General features: G+C 49.7%; 1 protein-coding gene across 3 annotated transcripts in view; it reads left to right on the forward strand.

Moving 5' to 3' along the window:
- Positions 1-22,858, forward strand: part of ASTN2 (astrotactin 2) — a 257,021-nt gene that overhangs the window by 80,600 nt on the left and 153,563 nt on the right. For all 3 annotated transcript variants that reach the window (XM_042878916.1, XM_042878918.1, XM_042878917.1), the window contains exons 6-7: positions 4,257-4,403; positions 15,733-15,900. In XM_042878916.1, coding sequence (XP_042734850.1) covers positions 4,257-4,403; positions 15,733-15,900 — 315 coding nt within the window. The remainder of the gene's footprint in view (positions 1-4,256; positions 4,404-15,732; positions 15,901-22,858) is intronic.

Genomic DNA, 22,858 nt, shown 5'->3' on the forward strand with positions numbered 1-22,858 from the left:
TGGGCACACCGTGCACGGAGCTCTGTGGCCCGGGTGCCTGCAGCTGGGCTGCTGCTGGCACTGCCAGGATGGGATGCAGTGGGTGCTGGGATGCAGTGGATTCTCAGGTTGCAGCAGGCACTGGGATGCAGCAGGCACTGGGATGCAGTGGATTCTCAGGTTGCAGCAGGCACTGGGATGCAGCAGGCACTGGGATGCAGTGGATTCTCAGGTTGCAGCAGGCACTGGGATGCAGCAGGCACTGGGATGCAGCAGGCACTGGGATGCAGTGGCTCCTGGCACGCAGCTTGGCATGCCCGTGCTGGCAGCTGTGCAGCTTAGCTGTGTGTTGCTAAGCAGTCCCAGCTCTTGCAATGCTTCCCCTATGCTTGCCTTTCTCCGGTGGCAGAAATGCATGTTAATATTCGAGTAGCCTCGAAGCATGCTGTATTATGCTGTTATCGTGGGGGGGCGGGGAAGATTGCGAAGCTCTTGGCGTTTAACGCCCACATGTGGCTCACACTAAGGGCTGTGTGCTGATAAAGATGGGGTAATTAAAGTTTATTTTTTTTATAGACTAATCTCCCAAGTATGTATTTATGAGCCTGATTTAGAAACATCGTATTACGGAGAGCACGGGATATTTGTGTTGCTTGTAAATCCATACGTGGTCTGAGCTTACCTTTTTTTTTTCTTTCTCCCTTTCTTGGATTTAAGCAGCGCTGCCACTGTCAGACAGAAAAGAGCCTGGAGTTTCGCTGTACTTTCCCCCCCACCTTGTTCATTAGATGAGCAAGGGAAGGTGTACAAAGCAGTGAGTAATTAACTGCACGAGCAAATGATATTTCATAGGAGGCACGGTGCATTTGGAGGGGCTGCTTGCAGAGTGGCTTTGAATTTATCTTCATCTTGCAGGAGGTGCACAGTGTTCAGGGGAGGGGGTGCTTTGCAAGCACCAGCACAGTTCCCTTTTCTTCCCTACGTCTCCCTCGCACAGCCTGGCAGGTTGATTCTCCCCATTTGATAGGATGTGATTCCTCCTGCCCACCCTCCTGGTTCGTCCCCCTTTGGTTGTGGGCACTGCTGGGTGTTGGGCTCCTGGAGCTGCCCCCATTGCTTTCCCCCTGCAAGTTAGGCTAAAACCAAGGCTGAGCTCCACCAAAACCACCCAAGGCACAGCAGAAAGCTGATTAATTAAAAATAAGGAAGGAGCATCTCAGGATAGCAAGAATTTGCTAGGAATCTAGGGAGCAAGCTTGGTCTTGGCTGTGCCCAGACATAGCACAGCAATCGTCATTGTGGGCTTTTTGGACCACAAGCTGAAACTGTGATTGTGCACTGGGGGCTTCAGGAGCTCCTGAGTCCCATCTTCCACCTGGGGAGGTTGTGCATTCCCTTCCACACCTTCTCCTGTAGCTGACGGCTGATAGCAGCCTGTTCTGTGCAAGCACGTTTGCAAATCTGCAATTTAAACACTTTCCTGGAAGCCCAGAGATCACAGGGGGAGGAGGGAAGTGCCCGAGCACAGCTTCTCCTGCAGCGCTGAGCCGCGTTGGATCCCACCCCCAGGACAAGGGAGGAATTATTCATTTTGTTTCACATCTCGAGCCGGAGCGCGCAGCCCTGCTGAACCTGTTGAGGTTTGTTTAGTTAGCAGTGGGTTGTTAAGAATACATTTGTGTTGCTAGAGGGCTGCCGCTCAGCTGGTTACCTCCAGATGGGTGTTTGAGCACAGTGCAGGAGTGCTTATGCTGGAGCATCAGTGGTGGGATGGAAAACAGGAGCGTCCTTCTGCTGAAGGAGCGAGGGAAGAAGCTGCTTTTCCATCAGGCTGTCTTACAGCTGGCAGCAAACTGTCTGTGAGCAATAAAGAGCTGAGCTGGAAAGCACAATGCTGCTCGAGCAGAAGTCCCATAGCCTTGGTTCAGTTGGTGAAAGCCAACTGCAGGCAGTTCTGGGGGTCGGTAATCAGCGCTGTGAAGGAAACAAGGGAGGGGGGGAGGAGCTGGGAAGGCAGCTGAGGAGAACTGCAGCAGTGGTTCTCCCCTTGGGCAGCCAAGCTCATGCTCATGGGGATGGAAAAGGCTTTTGTTTGGCTCAGGCTCCTGTGCCCCTTTCCTCTTAGTGACTGGGAGAGAAGCAGCCATGGGGATGGGATGGGGATGGGATGGGGGTGGGAAGCTCCAGAGCCCTAATCCAGCTCTGCTCTGCAGCAGGGTGCTGAAGGCTGCCACACATACCTGTGGTTCAGGCTTTTTGTGAGAAGGGGATAATACTCCCCTAACTCATAAGGGATTTGTGATTTAATGTTTGCAAAGCACTTTAAGACCCTGGATTGAAAGGTGATTTATAATGGTAAAATCCAGTGTTCTCTGTTCTATTGTATACTTGACTGTGTCCAATTATCTCGATAGCAGCTTTTTTCCATCTTTTTTTTTTCTTCTTGCATGAGTATCATAACTCCAACCAAAAGCTGGGTCTGTGGCAGGCACAGTATGTCCTGGGAGGAAATGAGTTTGGAGGTGCTAATTTATGCTGATGATACAAATAAAGATTGGGAAGGAAAAAAGGGCGTTGAGGGGTGAAGGGCAGAGATGGGTGTTAAAGCTGTGAAATAGTGGGAAAGCTGTTTAGATGCTGCATGTGTAAGGGAAGTAGAAGATGCTTTATAAATAATCATTTTGCTATTCCTGTTGTCACAGGGCTATGGGGTGTTTTCCAGCAGATCAGCCACTCCTCCTGTCCTGCAAATGCCAGGAGCAGGGAGGCTTTGGTGAGGCATGCTGCTTGCCTGGAAAGCACAGGCTGTGCCCTGGGCTCCGCCAGTTCCTTGCTCTGGCACCAGCATCTCTAAGCGGATTTGATCAAATTATAGGGTGAAACACACGAGTGCTAACTCGCTGGATGCATTTCCCGTTCAATTTTCAAGCAGATGCTTTTTAAATCTCACTTTGCTGATGAAAGAGTGAGAGCAGGGAGCTGGATTTGATTCCAAAGATAAGGATGCGTCCTCGCCTGAATCCTGAGCAGTGGTGCAGCCATGGAGCAGATCTCGGGTTGGTGCTTCCCTGGAGCCAGGATGCTGGGGCTGTGCTTGTGGGTGGGTAGCATTGGCTGAAGAACATTTCTCCTGGTCCCCTCTGTCAGCAGAGTGTGGCTCATGTGCTCCTAGTCTGCTCAGAGCAAGAGCATCTCCTGGGACAGCTGGGTCTCTCCTGTGCGTGGCTTCTGTACCTGGTCTCACATCCTTCCCCTGCATTGCCTGGGGTTGGGTCTGCCCCACTATGCTGTAGCAGACCTGATTCATTCATCCTAATGCTGCTGGTGACTGTCACTCTCTAAACCTGCTGTTTGAGGCCAGGTTGGATTGGGCCTTGGGCAACCTGATCTGCTGCTTGATCTAGTTAGTGGTTGACAGCCCTCCCCACAGCAGGTCTCATGAGGTCAGTTTGCTGGTTGGACATGGTGATCTGTTGGAGATCTTATCCAGCTATCTTGGTTCTCTGATTCTGTAATTCCATTGGTTTAAAAAAAAAAAGAGAATAAAACACAAAGCAACAGACAAGGCTGGCCACGTGTGCAGGTATGAGGCACGCACAGAGCAGTGAGAGGTTAAGGAATGTCCCCATGGATGGCTTCTCGACGCAGCTGTCCCTTAGCCTTGATGTCCAGCACATGGTCTTGGAGCTGGGGACAGGTGACCACATCCCATCCAGGTGCCAGCTTCAGAGGCTCCTCTTTGTGCCGGGAAGTATTAAGCTGGCACTTGCAGCAAACCCTCCCATGAGCTGCTTTTCTGAAGATACCATAAGCTTCTGTGACTGACAAAATAAAACTTCTTTTTGTAATATCTGCTGCCTGTAAAAAGTGACTGGCTCTGTAGATTGCTTTGTTGTTCATCCCAGTCCCTGTGTGATGACTGAATGTTTATACATGATTGTGTAAATAATTAACACTCATTGATGCTATGTAAAATCTGCAGGCATAGATTTCTCCTGGTGCTAAGTGAGAAGAAATGGTGTTCTGGTGCTGGCTGCCCTTGGATTTGGGTTGGGTGTTTTTGTGACTTGATAAAATTTGCCACATAAACCCAGGCTGATGAAAACTGCCTGCATCTTGGCTGGTGGGCCCTGCAGGACCACAGGTAGAATGTGATGGGAAGGATGGGGTTGGAAGGCTCCAGGAGCTCTGGTCCTGGCAGTGCAAACTGGGGAGCTTTGGGGCTGAGGCTCGAGTCAGTCCCTCCTGTGGCTCCCACCTCTCTTTCTGCCTTCCAGGTTCGATGAAAAGCCCTGTCAACAAGACAGCCCTGACTCTGATTGCCGTCAGCTCCTGCATCCTGGCCATGGTGTGTGGCTCGCAGCTCTCCTGTCCGCTGACTGTCAAGGTGACACTTCATGTCCCCGAGCACTTCATTGCTGATGGTGAGAGCCCATGGGCACCCCCACCCCTTAACCCCTCCTCACAGCTCTCCTAAAACCTCCTTAAGTATGCACTCAGCAAGAGGACCGCACCGTGGAGCTAAACTTGCCTCTTCTACATTGCAGCTGTATTGTTGTTATCACTGTACATATCTGGTGGATGTTCCTGTTTTCCCCTGGGCTTGTCGATGAGGCCTGGGAGCAGCACAGACAAACTCCTGTCCTGCAGCAGCTGAGCTGCTCGTCTCAGCCCCTTGCAGCAGCACATAGTGGAATTTCTAGTGTTTGAGCCAAGGCAGAGATGCTTTGAAAAATTAGACAAGGGCTGCTGTCACTATTTATTGCTTTCTCTGACTGGGCTCCTTGCATTTGTTGTGTTTCGCTGACCTTTTCTTTATAATGTGCAGCGAGCGTCAAGTGCAAGTTTTCAGTAAGACGAGGGCAAATTTCATTTTCTTCCAGCCAACGAAAGCCATTATTCAGTCGGTTCCAATTGCTCAGCTCCCGTGCTTGCCGTGCTGCTCGGGGCATGCTGAAGGTGGGTGCAGCTTCTCCCTGCCAGGAACCCACAGCACCCAGCCCCACACTGGGGTCAGGAAGGAGGGCAGGGAATGAATATGTTGGGGATAGGAGTGTACATGAAGAGGTGCAGTGGTGGTGGAAGGAGCAGGGCTTAAAGCAATGCCCCATGACATAGAGGAGTTCCACAATCTTTTTAAAATGGGTTTCATCCTTACTAAGGTTGGTTTCTTCCTGGAGTTAGTATGCATATGTAGGAAGTCACTGCACTGTAACACAGAGCTCTGCCCAGCCTGAGCCTCACCACATCCGTGTGTCTGTGCCTTTAAGGATGCTTTTGGGATGGCACTTCTAGCCCAGGAGAGGCACTGTGGGCTCGAAAGCTGAAATAAAACGTAATGCGGCTGCTTAGAATTGAAATGAAAAGCTGAGCCTGTGCTTGTCACCAGGAAGGGAGTGGCAGTGCAAATTATGCAAATACGGAGAACACTCAAATGGAAACGACAGTGAAATACCAATAAAACAGATTAATATCCTCAAAACTGGGGGAAATGGGATGATCTCCAGTTCCGACTTAATGACTTTTCTAAAGAGAAAGTGGCAGGAGGACTGGTAAAAACGGTTTGGAGAAGAATTAAAATGAGCTTTGTAATGAAACTGTAAAATATAATTACAAACTGCAAAAACTTTAAAAATATTCTTTATGAGGAACAGTCAAGTTCTTCACAGAGAAGCAGCGAAGACATTTTGCAGTGGCCATCAGTTTTACTGAAATCTCATCATTTAATGCGGTGGCAGAGTCCTTCGCCTGGGAAGGGAGAAGCTCTTAAAGTTGTCCCTTCTATTTGAATAACAACAAATCCCAAAGCAGCACCAAACTGGCAGCAAAATACTGTGAAACATTTAAAGGCATCACTGAGCTGAGCCCGGTTTGGAAATTGTAGTGGCACCAAGGAAAACATTGCTGGCTGTGTTTGCAGAGATGGGGTGCAGCTCGGCACCAGAGATCCTGTCCTGGTGGCAGACAGGGGCTGTGCTCCTCTCTAAAAACCCGGGTGACTTTTTGGGTTCATTTCCAAACGCGTGGGGCTGCTTTTTACCTGGTTGCCAAATGTTGGGTCTGGGGACATGGGCATCACCACGTGGAGCTGGGAGGAGCACGGCCCTAATGAAGCTGGGAGCTTGGATCAGGCTGAAGCCTGCTGCACCTAGCAGCTCATAATTCTGTTGTGCTCTTAAACAGTCTGGATCCTTAAGCTCTTCTCCTTTGTATTTGCATGATGGTGAGGCAGGCTAGGTGAGCGTGCAGGGCAGCGCATTCTCTGGAGATGTTCCTGCATGACAGAAGGGTGCCCACTAATTCCCATTTGATGACAGCATTGCAATAGATGCCAGCAGCCAAGGAAAATCTCACAGCCGAGAAAGAGGCCACCAGCACCTCTGCAGGAAAGGCCAAAGAAAGACAGGCTGAAAGCCATCCTGCTTCTAACAGATGAAGGCTCAGCTTTGAAGGAAACTTGAAATAGACACGGGCCAGCTCTGGCGCGCCAGGATCCGAAGCCAAGAGAGAGGAGGGAGGGAAGCGGCCCCAGCATGTCTGCAGCTCCCAAGGAGAGAAGCTCTTCCTGCAGCCAGCAGCAGCAATGGGAAAAGGAGCTCCCAAGCCTGTTGGAGTCACTAATGGAAAGAGGAGGGGGGAAGGACTGGGACCAGGAGCCAACTGGCAGCAAAGGCTGGGAGAACAGATTACCAGCAGCAGTATTAATAACCAGCCTGTCTCTATTGCCCTTATTTCTCTCTCTTGGTTCATTTTCCTCCTTTTGTTCATTTGATGGGTTCTCCCCCCCTCTCCTCTCCCCTCTGAACAATTATTGCCTGGTTTGTACAGCTGCTCTGTCTTCATTTTCCAGGGCAGCCAGCTACACAAGGACCTGGCACAAGCTGCTGCACTCTGCCATGTGCTGGCAGGGGGAGACTGGGGGCCCCCCAGGAACACGTCTGTGCCCATCAGTCCCCAATTGCAGCACACTGCTTTGTGGGGCCGAGGAAGGCACTTGCTTTGTCCCTGCTTTTCATGCTGCAAGACGTTTTGTTAAACCAGCGAGGATAGGAACATTTCTTTTCCATTTCCTCCTAAAATGACTTGAGCATCATCTGCCCCCTTCTGCAGCATCCACAGAATCATAGAATGGCTTAGGTCGGAGGGGACCGTAAAGATCATTGAGCTCCAATCTCCTGCTTTGGGCAGGGTTGCCAGTCACTAGATCATTCTGCCCAGTGCCCCATCCTCTGCAGCATCCTCCTCCCCTTTCTCTAGGCTGAGGGGATCTTGTCCCCCCCATGGCAGCAGCTCGGGCATCCTCTGGCTGCACCCAGCAGCAGGCACCGTGCCCACTTCAGAGCAAGCCTGAATTGATGGGAAGGCTCATGGTGGCTTTTATGAGGATTTGGAAATGCAAAGCATTATTTAGAGGAACATTTAGCAGCATCAAAGTGGGGAAAAAGAAAAGAGAGCCCCTCCATCTGAGCAATAAAACCCCTTAGGAATATGTTAGCCACTCAGCTCTGTGCATTCATGGGGACTTTTTTCTTGTAAGTAATCATTCAAAAAATAGAGAAGGAGAGCAATGGGAGCTGCTTGCAGGGAAAGCAGGGATGGAGAAAGATACCCTAGAGGACTTAGCCTGGAGTATGTCCTTGCTGCACAGCAGTTTGAAATATAGTATCAATTAAAGCTTCCCGTTTTTACAGCCTGCAAAGGGGTTATATATGGTGTGGGTGGATGTTTGTATCTGGATACTTTAGTGGGAGAGGTAAGCGAGGTCCACCGCTGCGTACGGAAGGAAGGAAGAGCTACATTTAGCCAGGGGCTTGTAGGGTTTCATGTTGTAAGTGGAAATAAAGCAAAGGACATAAAGCAGCCTTCTGTCACTTCAAAGACATCTCAGGGCATTTACAGCCTTCTCCCCTCCTTGTGGGAGACGTGTGCCAGAGAAAATGTGGTGATGCCTCTGGGACGTCATGCAGCTCAGGTCACTGTGGTTTATGGAGGTCAGAGCAGAGCCTGTGCAGCTGTGATGCAGCCAGCTCTGCTGAGAGCACCAGTGGCTGCTGCTGCAGCTCCAGCCTGGGGGTGAATGTGGGGATGTCCTCCTCCAGCTCCTGCAAGGAGAGGGAAAGGAACGCAAACCGAGCACCTCTGTGCACAGCTCTCATAGGGCAGGTGAAGCCAGGTGAGCACCAGAATGGGGCGTTGCTACTTGTGACTGTGAAACCCACAGTGGGTCCAAGGAGCTGGTGAGGTGGAGGGAGCCGTGCATGTGGCTGTTTTTTTCCAAGCTTCGTGCATCTGCATCTGCCTGCCTGAATGATGACACTGTGAGATTGTCACGCACCTGATCAGTAATTGTTTTGTCTGAAGATTATTTATTTCTTTTCCTCCACAACTGTTTCCTTCAAGACGCCACTGGAATTGGATGCTGCTATTAGCAGCTTCTGCTAATTTTCCCCAAAGATCGACAGAGCTCTGCAGTCTGCAATTGTTGGGCTTGCAACAACTTCTCATTTTGGTTTTAATTAAATTTGTTGCTTTAAATTGTTTGCTTTTGACATCTCCTGCTCAATCTTGTGCAGCCCTCAGAGGTGACCAGGCATTAGGTTGGTTCCTCTGGTGCTGGCTCGTGTGGGCTCAGCACGTGCTGCGCATGCGCTCGCATAGAAATGAGCAGTATGAGAGATGGGGGCGGTGGGGAATTGCCCAGTGCTGGGCTTTGCTTTGCAGTGAGGAAAATCTGGAGACGCTCACTGATTTACAAATGAAGCATCCCCACTTTGCACCAGAAGAATGGAGGAAAGGCTCCAGTCTCAAAGGTTTCCATGCCTCAGCATCCCCCGGGAGCAACCAGGCTGCTGTGCTCCCCAGCTGGTCCCCGCCTCACCAGCCCCCCTGAAATCAATGGGGGAATGGGCTGCTTTGAAATCAGACCATTTGCTCAGCCTGGAGTCTTTCTTCTTTAGAGATGCTGTACAGAGATGTGGGTCAGTGCTTGGGCAGGAGCGGCAGCATCCCCTGGCAGCCTCGCTCTGCCTGCCCCAGACGTAACATCTTTTGGCGAGGTGGCTGTGTTGGGGCAGCTCTGCAGACTGCATTTGATTTCATCAGCTCTTAATCACTGGGTCATCTCCTGCCTGCCTTACAGCTTGCTCTCGCTCCCGCGCCTGCTTGGCTGGCAAGAAAATGTGAGCAAATGGCTGCAGCATTACCAGACATGAACTCTAAATATTAACATCAATTTATAAACTGTATCAGCGTGGATCAAAGGGATTCCAAGACGGTTTTACGGCGTGAACACTCTTTGCATGAGGAACTAATAAGATTCTGTAGGCTGAAGTACATCATGTTTTTATCGTGCCTCTGACAGGCTGTGATCCTGAGCTCTGCTCGTCCCTGTGCTGGGGCAGCTCTGTTTGCAGGGGAAGGCAAAGCCTCCTCCTCAGTCCTCAGCAGAGTGTGTAGGAGCCGAACAGGGGGATTGGTGCTGGTGTTTGTCTGAGGTCAGCGGGGGCCTGCTGGGAATTGTGACATCCTGAGAGAGGCAGAGTGTGTCCATCACTGGAGGATGGCATCTCCCAGTGTATACTGAGCTTGCACCAATGCCATTTGCCCTCTAGTCTGGGAGGGACAGCAAGGGGAGGGTGCAATAGGATGTACTGCCCTTGACCATCTAGCCTCTAGTACTCCCCCATAGAAAGGAGAGTTGCAAATCTTAGCATCTGTATTTGCAGGATGACCCTTTCCAGGTCTCACCAGCACGGCGGTGAGTTGGGCGTGGGGAGCTGACTGAGGTCAGTTTGGGGACCTGGCTTAGGTCATGCTTGCTTTTGTACAGAAAATATGGGACACCTGCAGTAGCAGCAAAGCAGCAATGTAGATAGGATTTTCTGAGGCTGCATAGCCAGGAGCATGCTGTGCCGTGTTCTAATTCTCTCAAGTGGTGACACTGGTGTTGCTTAATCTCGTGATGAGCAGCTGGTGGCTCACTGTGGCCCTATGGCACGTAGGTTCTGCGTCTTGGCTGTGTTTTCTGCCTGAGGGGACGTTTGGTCTTTGCGCTGGCTGAAAAATCTCTTGCATTCACGCACACTTGATGTTTCTTAAAGCTTATCATAACTCATCCATCAGATACTTGGTGGAGCGATCAGATTTAGGCAGGATTTCCCTGAACTCTCGTCCAATATCTTGAGTGTCTCTGAAGAAGAGCCTCTGGCTGGAGCGTGGGAGTGGGAGATAGGGAGTGCTGAGGGAGAGCTGCGTTTAGATATCTGATCTTTGTCAGCTGTTGCTTGCCCAGATGCCTGCTGAGGACACAAATGTGTTGGTACTGGGCAGTTGCGGTGTCTTGGTATCACCACAGAGCAGGCAGGCTGGTTCCTTAGCTGTTGGAGCTGTGGGCTTCAGCCCGAGTCTTGCAGAAGTGAGGGCACAGCACATTTGCATGTGGGCGTTTGGGTTCCTCTTGGGTTTGAGAGAAGGCTGTATGACTGATGGCTTGCTGTATGAAATGAAACACAGGCGTTCTTTGACAGAAGTTCAGCCCTGGTGAAATCTGGACTGATTTCCAAGAAAACTCAAAGAAGGGATCTGTCAGAATTATCAAGCAAGTAACAATTTAACAATTAAAATGTAACCCTGCTCTTCCCACAGGAAAGATGCTTGTAGCCTTTGCTGTAATTGCGTACAGGTTTGTATCACCAATGTGCTTCTGCTGCACCAAGGTGAACACTGAGCCAATCGATGGCATTTGTAATGGGTGGCCATGGGCTGGGCAGCCCACGGTGTGCATGGAGCTCAGGTGCCAAAAATGCCTCCTGCAGCCGAGCCCTGCGTGGTGGGAGCTGCCTTCAGCTTGGCTGAGGGAGAAATAAAGACAGGAAAGGCGTACATAGAAGCTTGTGTGGTTTTAAAGGCTTACTCAACTTTCTGTTTAGGCGTTGTGTGGGAGAAAGCGTTAGATAAACAGAAGGGAACGTCTGGGGTGGGTTTGAACACGCTGTGATCCTGTCCTTAGTTTCGATTGAGGAGAAAAAAATTACAGATGTGACTTGGCAGAAATGAAATGAGTCCAAAATTCTCAGGCTTTGTGCTGAGCAGAGCTGGAAAGCCGGGCGCTGTGTCGGTCTGTGGGTGCAGCCCTGCCCCAAGCCCTGTACCACTGCTTGGTTCACTGTATGTGTGTCCTGGGAACTGAATGTTTGCGTGGCTCTTGGTTCAATTTCCTGGAAGAAAATTAAGAAACAGAGTTCTTTATCCTCCAGTACAAGGATGGGAGGGCAAGAGCTGATCAACAGGAAGAGCCGATAGGGGAGGAGTTGTCTCTATGGGAATTATTCTTTCAAGTTTTACAAGAAGAAAGTCTCCTAAGAAATCAAATCATGCTTTGTACCCATAGGGGATAATCCTTCCTGTGGTCTTAAAAAAAAAAAAAGAGGAATCTGTAACAGGATTATAATTGTGAGATGGTATAGGGACGGATGCATTATTAGCAACCTGTCGTACGACCTCCTGCGGGGTTCTAACACCAAATACTAATTTTAGATGACAAGGAGTTTTGTTGTCCAAGATACAACAAATGGGCCCAAGAAGAAAAAAGGAGTGGAGGGAGGAAGAAACAGAAATTCTTCACACACGCAAAAAAATATTTGATCTCTTCCCTCAGAAAAAAAAAAAGAAAGAAAAGAAAAAACAGAGGGAAAGGAAAAACCGAACCCTTTTGGCTGCCTTTTGGGCTCTTTGTTCTTTTCCCTTGTTATACATCTCTTCTGAGCTGTTTTATCCTGTTTTGTTCCTGGCAAATGATTTTTCAAATGTCAAAACTTCAAGCCTTTTTTTGTCACGGCTTAAGCAGTCCCACTGAACTTTGAAGGAGACCTCAGCGTGAGAGACGTGAACTTTTGCTGCTGTCTTAGCCGGCCCGGCTTTGATCAACATTTGAGAAGGAAAGGGGGAAAAACACACATGCAAAAACCCAAACAACGCCATCCCCTGAAGCACCGGCGCTGTGCAGCCGTACACTGGGCTTCTCCTTAGGGCTGTGATGCTGATCTGCAGCAGGGCCTGGCTTCTGAGGGCTGTGCAGCTGCCCGGCCGTGTCCTGCTGTTACTGACGTCTCACCCTGGTTGCTTTACCCCAGTCTCTCTGTTTAAAGAGGATTTTGCTGAGCTTTCAGTGTCACGCAGTGCCTGTGGGTTGTGTTGCACACGGAGCGCTTTCAGCTGTGGGTTTGGCTGAGCCCCATTCCCCAAAAGATGTTTCCAGCTTCCCCCCATCACAGCAGCAGCGTCTGATCACCACTGCCATCCCCTTTTGTTTACCTCTGCTGAGGGACCAGGTGTTACACAACACGGATCCGGCGGGTCTTTCTGACAAGCAAACCGTGTTGGAGATGACACTTGCTTAGGAAATGTTTGTTCTTGTCTGTTGCTAAAAGGATTTGCTATTCCTCCTGCCCCTTCGTAGCTTTTCAAGATGTTTTTGATAAGTGCGCGCTGGTGTCTTGTGAAAACTGTTTCATGTGTGCGGATTCTTTGAAAACAAAAACAAAATTTGTGTGGAAAGGCTTTGAAATCTTCGGAATTTGAGCTTTCAAAATGTTTGTAAAACTCCTTTTCCTGTTCCTTTTTTTTTTTTTTTCTGAAGCAAACTATGGAAGGATCAAGGTTGGGATTTTTGTGTTTTCAATGAGAGTGACGATGGGGAAGGTGTGTGTGATGCATTTCAAATGGTACCCAGCTGAGCTGGGATGTGAGAAGTTTCCTGGCTGCAAGCAGTTCCCTCCTCCCCCTCCTGGGAAGGGAGGAAAATGTTTACATTTAACTAGAACTTTCAATTTCCCTGCTTTTTAATTGTTTATTTGCTTCTTTTCTTGTCTGAGGTGGAGCAGTGCCCATTATTTTCACTAAGCATTGAATCCAGGGATTTTGGGTTCAAGCGTTTTCACTTTTTTTTCCTTTTCTTTTACTTTTGAGGATGATCTCTCTTGAAGGCGTCCTGAAATCAAAATTAATTCAAATGAAAATGCAAGAACACTTTTTTTTTTCCCTTTCAGTTACAATTGTGTTATGTTTGTAGATCTCCCTGTGTATAGAATAGAATGTGACACGACACGATTTCCTTCCCCAAATCTATGTTGTTTTTTCTTTCTCCCAAACGAATTTACACCTGGAGCTGATGGATCTGTCCCACCTCTGAAGTCGCCCTGCTGTCACCTGCTGGATTCCCTCCACCAAGGTCCTGTGCCAGGACACTGCTGGCTCAAGTCAGCCTTGTCTTTAACGAAAACCAATTATATGACTCTTTTATGTCTGATTTCCTTCTATTGCTTTCACCCTGGCTCTGTTTTAAATAGGAGTGGGGTTCATGAAGGATTTAATCAAGAGCCGGTGGTTTTGCTTTTGAGCCTTTGGGCACGGAGGGTCTTGTCTGTCACTGAACCTCCAAATGCACTGATGTGTTTCTGCAGCCACACTCGTTACTAAGAAGCTATAAAAATAAGTAAGCAACTGAGACTAACACTATAATAGATGTAAACCCTCCCGATGGGTTCGTGATGTATTTCCATTTGGTACAAAACAAAACCAAACCCAACAACCAGTAGTAGTTATCACTGGTGTCTAAAGCTGTCTTTAAATACCGATGGAAAAGAACTAACAGGAAAGGTTAGGCAGCTCCGAGGTTCTTGTTTGTGCTTGGTGTTGCAGTGCTTTCTGCAGGTGCCTTGTGGCAGATGTCTCCTGCAGCCTGGTCATCCAGCCCCTGCCTCACTGGTCCCCAGTGCAGCTGTGTGCTGCAGCTCTTGGTTATCTGTGTGTGCGCTCAGCAGCGCAGCTTCATCCCTCGGCTGTGGATGTAGAGATGCATCTGTGTGATCTGTATAAGTGTGAAAGAGTTGAATTCATGTGAAATTAGGGCCTGGATTTGTATGGTGTTGTGATCTCAGGATGCTTGGAAACAGGGTTGTTCACTCAAAAGCCTGACTTCAGGTTTTGCTTCTTTATCTTCCATGAGGATAACGTGGCACAGCGTGAGGTTGAGGCAAACTCCTTCCTGCTAAAGCATCATCAGTTCTCATTCCAAAGGAAATTTGGGGTGTGTGTTCAAGCAGATTCTTGTGGGGTGGTTGCTGCTGTGTATTTTTTGTTTTGCTTTTTTAATCCCTTGGTTTTCGTTGAGCTGAGAACTTCTGCAGCGCCTAGTAATGCACTGAGACTTTATTTTTCCAAGTGATACAAGCCTTCAGGTTTCAAGAAAATATATCCTGGATCTACAGAGTTGCCATTCTTGACCAATCACAAAGAAGGATTTGAATCTTCAGATTGTGCTTGCAAAGCTTGCCCCTATTTCCAGTCCCAGTGCTTAAAAGAAGGGTGCCTGCTGGCTCCTGGGCTACCTGGCAGTTTACCTTGCCCACTCCTCCTCTTTGAAGGTTTCTTCTCCCCCGTTCTTAGAGGCTTTTACCTGGGTAACTTTTGCAAAACACCACTTAATGGCAGAGGCTTTTTGGCTCCCCTCTGATCTGTGCAGCACTATTATGGAGGCAGTCTTATAATCAATGTAATTGAAGATCAGAGTTAATGAGGACCTCTGTGCCTGCAAAATCCCCCAAGCGATGCTGGGCCTCAGATGTTAGATAAGGAAATGATTGGGCTGAACTGAAAATCTATTTGGCTAATTAGATGATGCATATTCCCAGATGCTAGTGGGGAAAAATACACTTCACAAAATAAAGAAACTTAAGATTTTGTAAGAAAAGGTTTTTTTGGCAGGAATTTACTTTAACTCTCATGGGGGAGAGCGAAGGGGAGTTTTTCTGCTAGAAGTTGTATTGGGTCAGTTCACTTGCCTTGAGCTGGGAGACATGAAGCAGAAACAGCCCTATGGACTGCTGCCCTCTCCCATCCTGGTCCTGGGATCTGGCTGACTGCTAAACATCATCTGCATGAGCTGGGAAAGTGATGCTCCAATCCTATGGATCAGAATAATTGCATTTTGTCTGCATTCCTGCAGAGATGCAGGAATCAAAACCAGCAACTTGTGACACTCATGGGATAGGGGAGAGTCTTGGCAGGGGTTGTCCATTCTCTGGGCATTTTCATATGTGTGCAGCAGGCACGAAAGAGTGCAGATTGACTGATCTATCAGAGAGGGGAGGAGAGCCTGCAACCGCAGTTCTCTGCCTTTGCAGGGAAGGTTTCTTTCCTTAGTACTGAAGCAACAAGAACAAACTGGCTGTGCTGTGGAGAGCAGTGGGTCAGTAATGGGAAGTTCTGCTGCCTCATGTATAGATTCCTCTGTACCTTATTTAGAATCACAGAATCATAGAATGGCTTGGGTTGGAAGGGTCCTCAAGGATCATGAAGCTCCAACCCTGCTGCCACATGCAGGGCCACCAACCTCCACATTTAATACCAGACCAGGTTGCCCAGGGCCCCATCCAACCTGGCCTTGAACACCTCCAGGGATGGATGGGGCATCCACAGCCTCTCTGGGCAGCTGTGGCAGCACCTCACCACTCTCATAGTAAAGAACTTCCCTCTGATATCCAACCTAAATGGTCCCTCCTTCAACTTAAAACCATTTCCCCTTGTCCTGCTATTATCTATTATACCCTTTCAAAGAGTTGACTCCCCTGTAGGTCCTGGAAGGCTGCAGTTTTAAGACAACCCTTTTCCTTCTTGCAACATGCTACCTTTTGGCATAAAATGCTTTTCATTTTCTTTTTATGCTTTCCTTACACACTTTTTTTCCACTCTCAGGCAGCAGCTTCGTTGTGAGTGAGGGGAGCTACCTGGACATCTCCGACTGGCTGAACCCAGCCAAGCTGTCCCTTTATTATCAGATCAATGCCACGTCTCCCTGGGTGAGAGATCTCTGTGGCCAGAGGACCACCGATGCCTGTGAACAGCTGTGTGACCAAGAGACAGGTAAGGGAGGCCTGGGGAGAGTAGAAACCTTGTAGAGGCTGGAGGTGTGTGGGAGGTTTGTCTCTGGCTATGTCAATACCTGCATGGCTCACCCATGCCTGGCATCAGGGCAGAGGGCTGAGTACCAGCAGGGTACGTATTGGTGACCTCCATTAGCAAGCATTAAGCAGCTGAGTGCCAGGATGGGGAGTAGAAATTGAGTAGTAGAGTAGAAAGTGACAGGTGAACCTGTCACTTCTTTTCCCTTCAGTGCTTCTGCCCAGTGTGACCTAGTGCTGATCTCTTCTCCACCTCTCTTGTGGAGCTGCAGACACCTTTATCTTTCCTAACCTATAGATGAGCTTTTTGCTGTGTGCTCTGCTTGCACGTGGATCTGCAACCTGCTGTGCTGTGGCTCAGCCGTGTGTGGGGCCAAGGAGAGAAGAAGTGCCACCTTCCTTCTGTCCCCATTCTCCTGTTTAATACATGGGGAGCAGCTGCAGTGAGCTGGGAACCCAGAAAACAGCAAAAGAGCAACAAGGGAACGATGGGGGTCTGCATGAGTGGGACACGTGAATGTGTGACTCCAGCAAATACTAAACTAAGTTCCTTAAATCCGTTTTGCTTATCAAGACAGTATTCTCTTTTCATACGCCTGGTCCTGAGGTCTTGTCTGTGCGAAGGTACTGACAGGTGTAGGCACAGCAGAATAGTCACTCTGACTGAGTTCCCCATGCTGAGTAGCTCTGGGCATCACCTGCAGCCTAGGAGGGCTGAGGTAGCAGCCCCTGGCAGATGGAGGTGATGTGAGAGCATGTGCTTCAGCACGGCGTGATCACTTCAGGCATCAGCAACTCTCAGCCACCTCTGAGATAAGGAAAGATGAGTTCAGTTCTACCCAGGGGAGGAAGAAGAAAAAGCTCCTGCCTCCAGCAGAAAACATGAGGAGGGTGAATGGAGGCAGCCCCGATGCTCTGCTTGCCAGTCTTGTGCTGGCCTTGGCACTGATACAGGCCCTGTATGGTGTTGGCTGTTCTTCCACAGCAGCCCAGATGCTGCTCCCTTTGCATCCCCAGCTCTCTGTAGCAGCTTGTCCCTCTTGCTGGATGCTCCATGCTCGAGCAGGACATGTCAGATCTCATTTGCAGGGAAGGGAATGATGCTCTTTAGCTCAGCTCCAGCACAGTGCTTGATTCTAACCTCATCAGCTGCTTTACAGTTTCCATTCCTGCTTCCCATCTGACCAAAATCCAGCAGCATTGAGTCTACCTGATACTAGTTGAAGTATGGTGTGTCCTGGATGTGCCTGGGGGAAGGAAACAGGTTCAAGGGGCTGTGACCTGCTCAGAGTGGGAGAAGCAAGGTGGAAAATCTGTGATGAATTTAGGCAGGCTGTGATCCCAATGCTGGGCATATCGGGCAATGTCTGTGTGTCTGTCTGTGCCTTCAGCTCTGTGATGGAGGTGAGGGCAGAACAGCCATGCACTGAACTATCAGGCTCCTTACCTCACATCTGTACACCAGCTTTTTTCTTCTCCCTTCAAGCTGGGAATTTGCACATGGATAAAGCAAAACCTTTCTCCTGTCTATGCCAGTTTTATTGCAGGGGTAGGGCAGGACTGGCTGGTGGGGCTGTGGATTTGAAGTATGAGTTTCCAGACTTTACCAAGAGCTGAACAATTAACTACCTACTGACATTGAGTCCTTTGGAAGAACCTATGGGACTCCCACCCTGGGAGATAGCCCTCAACATTGCTTCCAATCCTTGCTGTTGGTGAGCCTTCAGCTGGTGAGAAGTTTCCATGCCAGGATCGTAATTCCATGATGCACTGCATGTATTTTTAGATTTATATTTATTAATGTCATTCTATTTTTAAGGGTGATTTATTTTTATCACCACGAGAGAGAGAGGCCTGTGGTTTTACAAGGGGACATAAATCCTTTCTAGATTTCAACCTTTCCAGGTCAGGGATTTTATCATCGCTGTGAGCATCTAGAGGAATGAGTGCGGGGGATTTCCCTGCCCTCCATCCTCTCTGGATGGGGGAAGAGGGGTGCTGGGCCAGGGTTTGTCCTGTCTAGGGCACGAGTGCCCTGAAGGTTTCCTTTATAAGGAGCAGCAGGGCAACCCCTGAGGTGCTTCAGTGTGTTTACAGCCACTCTGCCTTCGGTCCCCCTTGGAGGCCGCCCTCTCCTTCATTGAATGCCTTGTCCCAAAGCTTTCTCCCTCCAAGCTGTGTGCAGACCTCCTCCACCTCTGTGAGAGGACTCATCCTCAGCAGCATTGCCAGGCACTGCTGGCACAGGTTTGGACAAAAGTCACCTGGTTGCACATGCGGTCTGGTGACGCTCAGCCTCTTACTCCTCCCTGAGCTGAAGACCTCTTTAGGGTTGGAGTTTTGTGGAATATCTGTCCGTGCAATGCGCTGATTCGTAAGCAAAGCCACAAGTGCTGCTTCAGGATGAATAATAATCCACACTGAAAACCATGGCTCGGAAACGCTAGGAAACGCCAAAACACATCTTGCTTGCCTGACCTTAATTTGCTTTCCCTTGTGTCATCACAGTGTGACTCATTCTTTAATTAAATGATTGCTGCCCCTGACAAATTTCAAGCCCTCTCTGCAAAGTACCAGCTCATCAGAGCTTTTCAGGGAGAGCACCAACATCTGCACAGGAGCAGAATATCATCTGTGGCCTCGAGTGAGCCGGGTGCCTCTCCTGACTCTATCCTCAGCCTCACAGTGTGGATAACACACTCCAGAGCTGCGCCTCGGTTGGGTTTTCCAATGGACGTGGCATTCATGCCGTGCTCTGAGATGCTTTTTCCTACAATCAAGGAGTGCTTTTTCATTCACCTCCCTTACCGGTGCCAGTAACATTTATGAGGGCATCCTTTTTTTGGTGGCATATGCAAATCCTGATTTGTGAGCACAATTACCTGCTTTGTATGCACAAAACTGATTCACTTGCACATTCTGTGGGCATCGCTTAAGAGACCTGCTGGAGAATTGGTCCCTTAGGGCCAAACGCTGGAAAAAACAGCCTCTGATTCTGTGCTGTCAGGCTTGCCAGAGCAGTGGCATAAATGAGATGGATCGCTACCTTGATTAGCAGGTGCAAGTGCGTTGATTTTTTTTCCCCATCCATAAATCAGGCACTTACCCGTTAAAGCTGTCTTCTATGCATTCACAATTGATTGCACCCACAAAACAATAGGCACATGCTTGTAAGAACCCAATTAGGTGTGGTAGCAAAAGGTCTTTTTCTAGAAATTGGCAGGGGGAAAAGAAAAAGAGGTTTCCATCATCTTCCAAATGGGTGAGTTTGTCACTGTGGCCGCAGATGGCTCTGCTGGCCTGGTAGGACTCGTGGGTGGGAAACAGATGGAAGTCGGTGTTAAATGCACCCTTTCTTTAAAGGGGGTTGCAGAGCAGGACATGTAAATCAGCAGATGACCAACCTTGGTGAGGGGTTACTTGTGTTTATGAACAGCCATTTTCGTCAATAGTTCAATTTAATATCATGTGGCTTTTGTGCACATCAAGTAATATTTGTTTGTTCTCATGAACTTGTGCTGTTTTCGCTGTTGGAAGATCCCGGTGTCTTTATTGACTTTGACTTTCATCAGATGAGGTTCTGTCTCTCTAAGGTATGTAGTTTAATAACTTGGTCAGAACTCACACAATGTGCAATTGCTTTTCGTGCGGCGGCGCAGCTTGCCTTGCGCACCAAGCAGGGCAGGAGGCAGTTAACTCCCAAGCTAACTGCTTGGGGCTGTGGTGTTAGACATAAACAGCAATCAAAATGCATGCCCGCGAGGGGGCTGTGTTAAGGTTATCTGTGCTGTCTTGGCACTCTCATTTTCTGCCATTAGAGTGTTTAATCCTGCAGCTGCTAATGTTCCTGTAATGGCATTTCTGAGCCTGTCTAGAGGCTGCGGAGAGGAGGGAAGGGAGGGGAGCTCTGTGGCTGGAGGTGCTCCTGGGCACATTTTGCCTGCTTGGCCCATCCCACCAGCCCTGCTGGCTGACTTTGGTGGTGTCAGCGCAGAAGTTGGGCACTGCAGAGCACCCTTGGGTGCTGCCTGCTCAGGACCTTACAGCAGCCACCCACGTGTGCCCGCGGGGAGCTTCCTCAGCAGTGCAGCTTAGGGGCTTAGCAAATGATAATGAGAATAATATCTGTGTCGAGCGTAAACCCAGAGACAATCCTCACAAGTTAGGTTTGCTCTCAAGTGCTTTGATGCATCTGGGCAAGGAGAGTGACTTGCAGTGGGGGGAGAGGAAGGTGTCTGTACTGTTGATTCCAGATTTTCCCTCTGCATTCACAGCAGAGCAGAGCTGTCTGCCTCTGCTCCCAGCCACTTCGAGCTGTCCCTCATGCCTGTATCAGACTGATGCTGCCCATGTGCTGCAGTGGAGGATCTCTGGGGGCCTGCTGGTCATCCTGCCTCGTGGTGGCTGTGTTCCTTTAGAGAGGAATTAAATAATCAAAGAGAAAGAAAGTTTGTCCTGATAGGAAAGAGCTTTCCTTTCTTGTTCCTTGAGAGCTGAACAGCTTTTAGTGAAACTGAATTTCTCATCAGGATTAAGCAGAGAGAGTTTAGAAGATGCCATCCCCAAAGGCCAGGAGCTGCAGATAATGAGGGTGGAAGAGAAACTTGTCAGAGCTGGGAGCTGCTGAGGAGTCATGGCCTCAGCTGGGCCGGTCCTGGTTTCAGCAGCCGCTTTCTGAGGACCCCTCACTTGTCCATTGAATTTAGGAATTTAATGATCCATTAAGGCCATTTTTGTCCTTTCTGTGTTGAATTTTCTCAGATTCTCTTCCTCTGACATCCCACAGGGTTGCAGCAACCCATTTAAAGAAGGGTTTTGTAGAGGTGCTTTTTGAGCATCCCTCTCATCCGCACCTGTATCAATCAGAAACTCTGTGCCAACCCTTGTGCACATGTGCACTGTGCCTGTCCCTGGCCTGCTCATCCCCTCCATCGTGGCTGCTACCCAGGGACAGGAGCAATGTGTGCAGTATTGGGGTGGTGGCAGGGACTGACGGGCTAAGCTTTGCCCTGGAGTGAGTCCTGCAGCCTCCTGCCTGCACCCAGGGTGCAAGTTGTGGTTCTGGGAGAGGTGCCCAAAGGGCCAGAGCTTGTGCTGGGGTCCCCAGGGCAGAGGCACAGTCCCTGGCTCCATGAGTAAAAGTGCTGCTGCCTGCAGAGAGCAGCTTCTCCGGGAGCACAGGGACTCTGGGAGCCTCTGCTGTGTGCCAACTGGAGGATTAGAGGAATCCCACAGCATTATCACAGTAGATCACCTCGCCCTAACGAGGATAACAGGATTACCAGCACGCTGGCGCAGGAACGCTTGGCTGCATGGCACTCATGCAGCCTGGCTGTGCTGCTCTGTGGATAAGCAAGGAGATGGCTGGGGGATGTTTCTGCTTCAGGATGAGCAGAAATGTGGTGTGATGAGTGAAATAGGAGAAACCTTTTAGCTTCCTGTGTAGATGTGTAGAAAAGGGCTGAAGTCCTCATTGCGCTGGTCTGGATGCAGCTGGAAGGTGCTGTAGGCCCTTGCACCAAGCTCCTGTATGCTTTCCCTCTGCCCTAGGAGCACAGTGGGGGTTCAGACAGGCTCCTCTCCTTTGGGCACGAACGAGCTGTGGGACAGCCCTGAACTAAAAGCTGGTGGTGCAGAAGAGTGGGGCTGCAGAGTGCTCCCGTACTGCATGGTGTGCCATATGGAGCCCTGTGCTTGGAAACAGGCAGAGGAAGCTGCCACCTGTGTGCAGCCACCAGGCAGATGTGTGCTCGGTTTGCCCACCTCCTCCATGCTCTGGGTCCTGCTCCTCTTCCCAGTTGCAGCAGCAGTGCTGGATTGTGGCAGGGCTCTGCGTGCCACTCAGTGCTGCTTTGATCTCTGTGCTTGCTCATCTCCCTGCCAGCCCTATGGACATGAAAGCACAGCAGGAGGAGGCTGTGAGACGTGTCTGGGGGCTCTGGATGCACCCTGCAGCTTCTGCAGCCCTGGAGACTCTGTGCTCCCTGCCATCAGCCATGGCTGGGCAGTCTGATCTGGCCTGATTCAAGGGTTCTGAATTTGAAAGAAGACAAATGGCTTCAGCATCAGTGTTTGCACCATGAGCGCAGCACGGGTCGGTGTCTGCAGAAATGGGCTGCTTGTCACAGCACTTTGGAGATCCCAGTTCATTTGTCCTCCCTCAGCAGAGGCAAAAGGTTTTGTAGCCCTGAACAAGAGCATTGTTGTTTGGGCTTTTGGTGGTGGCAGTTTGTAGCAGCATGTTGAAATCTGCTCTTAAGGAAATACACTTGCTCAAAGGAGGAATTAGGGGCCCGGGACCCCCACCTCGGTCGCACTGAGCTCATGCTGATTCACCCCACAGGCCACAGCAGCAGCTGGTTCAGCATCACAACCAGCAGGGCTGAGGACAGAAGAAATTCTAGGATATTTTGGGCGGCTGAAGGAGGAGGGTGCTGGTAATCTCACAGAATCACAGAATGGCCAGGGTTGGAAGGGACCTCAGGGATCACGAATCTCCAACCCCCCTGCCAGAGGCAGGGCCACCGACCTCCCCATTTAATGCCAGCCCAGGCTGCCCAGGGCCCCATCCAACCTGACCTTGAACACCTCCAGGGACTGGGCATCCACAGCCTCTCTGGGCAGCTGTTCCAGCAGCTCACCACTCTCTCAGCCCTGCACAACATCCCTGCTGCGTGGCGCTCCCACTTCCCGACACAAACCTCCCTATAAACGTCCCAGTAAAGCCTCCAGCACTGGCTGTAGCTGTTGAAGCTCTAGGATTGAAGTCAATAAAATCAATATTTCTGCAGGTTGATGGAGTTCCTCCTTCCGACATCGAGCTGCCTCAACTGTAAACAAACTGGCGGACAAAATAAACACATCGTGCTGCGGGAAAGGGGTTAACGGCCCTGGCACCTGCAGCCATCAATAACCAAGGC

Source organism: Lagopus leucura, unplaced genomic scaffold, assembly GCF_019238085.1.
Source record: "Lagopus leucura isolate 7727_CA_CO unplaced genomic scaffold, USGS_WTPT01 Super-Scaffold_100022, whole genome shotgun sequence".
Classification (NCBI taxonomy): domain Eukaryota; kingdom Metazoa; phylum Chordata; class Aves; order Galliformes; family Phasianidae; genus Lagopus; species Lagopus leucura.